The 5,282-nt window shown below is 38.5% G+C and overlaps 1 protein-coding gene across 1 annotated transcript; it reads left to right on the top strand.

Annotated features, from left to right (window-relative positions):
- The first annotated feature begins 997 nt into the window (after positions 1-997).
- On the top strand, positions 998-4,328 carry LOC120267326. Its single transcript, XM_039274982.1, is given in 3 exon segments — positions 998-2,668; positions 2,671-4,063; positions 4,207-4,328. Coding segments are annotated over 3 exon segments (3,186 nt in total).
- The last annotated feature ends 954 nt before the right edge of the window (positions 4,329-5,282 follow it).

Below are 5,282 nucleotides of genomic sequence, written 5' to 3'. Positions count from 1 at the left end.
ACAATATATTGAATCACTTGAAGAATATGAACAGAAGGAAAGGGTGTTGATCACTCTTAAAGAGTATTTCGCTGAGGAAGTGAAAGAGCTACTTGAGGAATTAGATGAAGAAAATGATGAAACGATGCAAGTGGAAACTTGTAGGGCTATTTCTGCAGGTGAATACCCCATATATAACCAAAATGATGATGGTGATAGTTTTTCTGAGTCAGAAGAACTGTATGATTGCCATGGTCGGCCTTATATTAACAAGAAGCAGAAAAAGAAGATGGCATTCAGAGAAAGAGTAAAGAAGGCAAATGCCAAACTCTTAGAGCCACACCATTCAGAAAAGTCAAAGAATCAATACTATACTCCAAAGACACCAAAATATAAAATCTTGAGAAAAGTGATGCCTGCTAAAGAAATTCCTTCTTTCATACGAAGAGTGACAGAGGAATCAGCTGATAGGCTAATGCAACTGCGTATTGCTGATAATAAATGGGATGAATCTGGGATATATCCTCCAGAGTCGACAAGCGATAATGTTGATTCAAAAATTATGAAGCCGACGTTCTCAATAGAAAATGCTAAGGGTAAATCCATTCCTTCAATCATTGAAATCAGAAAAAACAAAAGAAGAGAGATTTTTAATCGAGCCATGGAAGAAGGGCTAGATTTACCTAAGCCCAAAAGGTCATGCTTGATGTATTTGGACAGCTACCCAAATTATTGTCCATATCATAGAGTTATGGGACACACTATTGAAGATTGTCGAAATTTTCAAGAATGGCTACAAAAGCAAGTTTCCTTGGGAAATTTGAAGTTAACTGATGATTATTTCGAAGTGAGAGGTGTTTGTTGTGCCATAACATGTTTGGAAGGTACTGATGATGAGCTGAACTTTCCAGATTAAGAGGATGAAGTATCCTGCCATGTACATCAAATGTAACTTAGAACTGGCAAGTTACTCCAATCAAGACAAGCTTCTAGCTCCAATGATAAAAATAAAGAGAAGATGATAGAAGAGGAGAATGTCTTACCAAAGAAACCACTGAAGAAACCAGATTATAATATCTTGGCACACCTGAAGAAAGTCCCGGCTTTACTTAGCATGAATGATGCACTGATGATGTCAACAGAAGTCAGGGAATCTTTAATACATGCCCTACAAAACCCTGAGGAGTATCAGGCTTATTTTGCTGAAATTAATATGACAGAGGCTATGTATGCAACACATACAGTTTCAATATCATTCACCGATGAAGACTTACTACTTGGAACTGTAGAGCATAATAGACCATTGTATGTGACAGGGTCTTGTGACGGCATAAAGATCAATCGAATTCTTATTGATCCAGGGTCTTCCTTAAACCTAATGACCCTCCATACTCTTCGAGCATTAGCTCTGGAAATATGTCATTTATCTCCAGAAAGGATCATTATTCAAGGCTTTAATCAACATAGTCAGAAAGCATTGGGATCTATAACTCTCCCACTCAAGTTTGGAAAGATCATATCTGATGTGAAGTTCCATGTAATTGATGCGGATGCCTCATATAAAGCTTTGTTGGGTAGGCCATGGATCCATGAAAACCGGATGGTCCCTTCAACCCTTCATCAATGCATGAAATATATGGTGGATGGAGAAGAACACAGAATTGATGGTGAAATTCAACCTTTTGGTGTCCATGAAATACATTATGAGGATACCAAATACTACCTTGGTATCTCCAAAGGGGGCAAAATATCGAACTTGATGGAAAAGACTTTGGCAAAACAATCTAATGCTATGTCAATATCTAAAAAGAAAGAATCAGCATTGCCTCACTATGGCAGTGATACTGAATCTTCAGGAGATGAAAATGACACAAGTCAAACTAGAAGGTCTGCCCAAGAAAGCACATTGCATATCACAAGGGTTCCAGATGGCCTCTGTAAATCCCTAGATGATTTGAAGGTTGACACAGTTGAGCAATTGAAGACATTCTATGTGCTAGCTCGAAATATGGATGGAAGAGGCATTCTCTTCTACAGAGTTAAAAATAACAAAATTTCAAATGATGACATTATACACATTGAACAAGAAGAGGATAGTGAAATCCAACCTATAAACTTTCCAAGCCAGTATCCTAAACAACTCAAGAGGATAGTTGAAGAGTTTGGGTGCAAAATAAACTGGTCAAAGAAATCATATCAAAATTTTCATCAATTATGGAACCATTCCCATCCTGACAAGAGAGGGGTAGGTTATTCTGAACCTTCCAGATATTCGTGTTACATGATGGAGTCTACAGAAGAAGAAGTTGTTAAGATGAAAAGTGCACCACCTGAATTAGAGGATGGTGGTCAAGCAACAATTGATGAGTTAATTGAAATCAACTTGGGAAGTGATGAAGACCGAAGACCAACTTTCTTAAGTGCACAACTGACAGAAGAACAAAAAGAATCCTTCAAGGCTCTTTTGAAAGAATATATTGACTGTTTTGCTTGGAATTATAATGAGATGCCAGGGTTGGAGAATGAAGTAGCTGTTCACAGATTAGCTATTGATCCCAATGTTACTCCAGTCAAGCAGGCCCCAAGAAAGATGAAATTTGTTTTAGAAGAAAAAGTGATAGAAGAAACAAAAAAGTTGATAGAAGCAAATTTTTATCGGGGAAGAAAAAAATACCCAGATTGGGTTTGCCGAGCATAGTCCCACGTGAAGAAAAAAAGAATGGCGAGATAAGGATATGCGTTGATTTCAGAGATTTGAACAAAGCATGTCCCAAAGATGATTTTCCTTTACCAGTCATGGAGATCATGATCGATAACACCTCTGGGTATGAGATGTTCTCCTTTATGGATGGATACTCAGGGTATAATCAAATCAAGATGCACCCAGATGATGAGAAACATACTGCCTTTCGAACACCTATGGGCATATATTGTTACAGGGTAATGCCATTTGGCTTGAAAAATGCGGGGGCAACATATCAAAGAGCTATGACCAGAATATTCGATGATTTGATTCATAAGGTCATTGAATGCTATGTAGATGATCTGGTTGTGAAAACAAATTCAAAAGACAAACATCTTGATGATCTGAGGACCGTTTTCATACGCCTCAGAGAACATAAATTGAAAATGAACCCAATGAAATGCGCTTTTGGAGTCCTATCAGTAAAGTTTCTGGGTTTTATTGTGAGACATCGAGGGATAGAGATAGATCCTTCTAAGATCAAGGCAATCATGGAAATGCCGCCTCCACAAACATTGAAGCAATTGCGTTCTTTTCAAGGGCGTTTGGCATATATCAGAAGATTCATTTCCAACTTATCAGGAAGATGCAAGCCTTTTTCTAAGCTGGTCAAGAAAAATACACCTTTTAAGTGGGATGCCGAATGTCAGAAAGCTTTTGAAGATATAAAGCAGTATTTGCTGAATCCACCAGTATTAGCGGCCCCAATTTCGGGGAAACCACTAATCCTATATACTGCTGCCTTAGAAGGATCATTGGGAGCCATGCTAGCTCAAAACAATGAAGATGGCAAGGAAAATGCATTATATTACCTCAGCAGAATGTTGATAGGAGCTGAGAGTAAATATACACCCATTGAGAAGCATTGTTTAGCCTTGGTGTTTGCAGTGAAGAAATTGAGGCACTACTTGCTGGCACACAAAATTATCCTCATATCCAAAATTGATCCTCTCAAATATCTTATGACAAGGCCATTACTCACAGGAAGACTTGCAAAATGGGTACTGATCTTAATGGAGTTTGATATAACATACACTCCGCAAAAAGCTATTAAAGGGCAAGCACTAGCAGATTTTTTGGCGGCGCATCCTCTCCTTGATGATTCACCCCTTAATTATGATCTCCCTGATGAAGAGACGCTTACAGTAGAAGAAGCAGAATGGCAACTGTACTTTGATGGAGCGTCGTCCATAAAGCCAGCACTGAGGTATGAGCTTCCACAAATTAAAACCGGGATAGGACTTGTGTTTGTCACACCTGAAGGAGTAATCCTCAGATATGCACTTTCCCTTACAGAGTCATGCACAAACAATGAAGCGGAATATGAAGCTCTCATAGCTGGTTTGGAATTGGCAATCAAAATGGAAATTCAATGTATCCATATATTTGGAGACTCACAACTCATCATCAAACAAGTCGAAGGAGAGTACAAAGTATATAAAGCTGAACTTCTTAAATACTATAAGGTCAAAATTTTAATGAAGAAAATCCCCCAAGTGCAGTTGAGCGGGGTTTCAAGATCGGAAAAATGGAGAAGCGATTCTTTGGCAAGAATAGCGAAAAGAGCTTGCAAATCCGGATCATGATGAAGTTCAAATCACTATAAGAAATAGAAGACCCATAAGTACAATTCTCAGTGATGTCGAAGAAGAAAATATTGAAGAAAAGATGGAAGCCTTCACCCTCGAGATACCAGAGGAAGATTGGAGACAACCATTCATGGAATATTTGAAGAATGATAAATTGCCAGGGGACAAATCAGAAAGCCTTCAAATAAAGCGAATAGCCCTAAGATTTACCCTCATTAATGAAACGTTGTACCGCAGATCATATGATCAGCTACTCCTGCGATGTCTTTCATATGAAGAAGCAAAAGAAGTCATGCATGATGTACACTCTGGGATATGTGGTGCACATCAATCCGGACCTAAGATGCGACTTAAGATTAAGCGCATGGGATATTATTGGCCAACCATGGTCAGAGATTGCATTGAATATGCCAAAAAATGCCATATTTGTCAAATTCATTGGGATTTTATTCATCAACATCCGAATCCCTTACATCCCACAGTTTCTTCATGGCCTTTCAAGATATGGGGAACAGATGTGATTGGTCTTATTGAGCCTCCATCATCGTGCGGGCATCGATTCATATTGGTCACTATGCAGACTATTTCTCCGGATGGGCGGAGGCTATTCCTTTAAAAAGAAGTAAAGAATGAGAACATCATAAAAATTCTTCGAGAAAAATATCCTATCCAGATTTGGAACTCCAAGAAGAATTATTTCAGATAATGGCCCCGCTTTTAGAAGCTTTAAAATTGGGAGATTTGCACAACATCATAAAATAGACTGGAGGTATACCTCCATCTATAATGCAAGAGCAAATGGGTTGGCGGAAGCATTTAACAAAACTCTCACAAAATTACTAAAGAAGGCTGTGTCTAAAAATAAAAAAGATTGCCATGATAGACTCCCCGAAATGCTATGGGCATATCGTACCACATATAGGACTCCAACACAGTGCACACCATACTCTCTAGTATTTGGAACTGAAGTA

The sequence above is a fragment of the Dioscorea cayenensis genome, chromosome 8 (genome assembly GCF_009730915.1).
Source record: "Dioscorea cayenensis subsp. rotundata cultivar TDr96_F1 chromosome 8, TDr96_F1_v2_PseudoChromosome.rev07_lg8_w22 25.fasta, whole genome shotgun sequence".
NCBI classification, from domain to species: domain Eukaryota; kingdom Viridiplantae; phylum Streptophyta; class Magnoliopsida; order Dioscoreales; family Dioscoreaceae; genus Dioscorea; species Dioscorea cayenensis.
The sequence above is the reverse complement of the archived record's forward strand: the minus strand, read 5'-3'. Positions and strand labels throughout refer to the sequence as shown.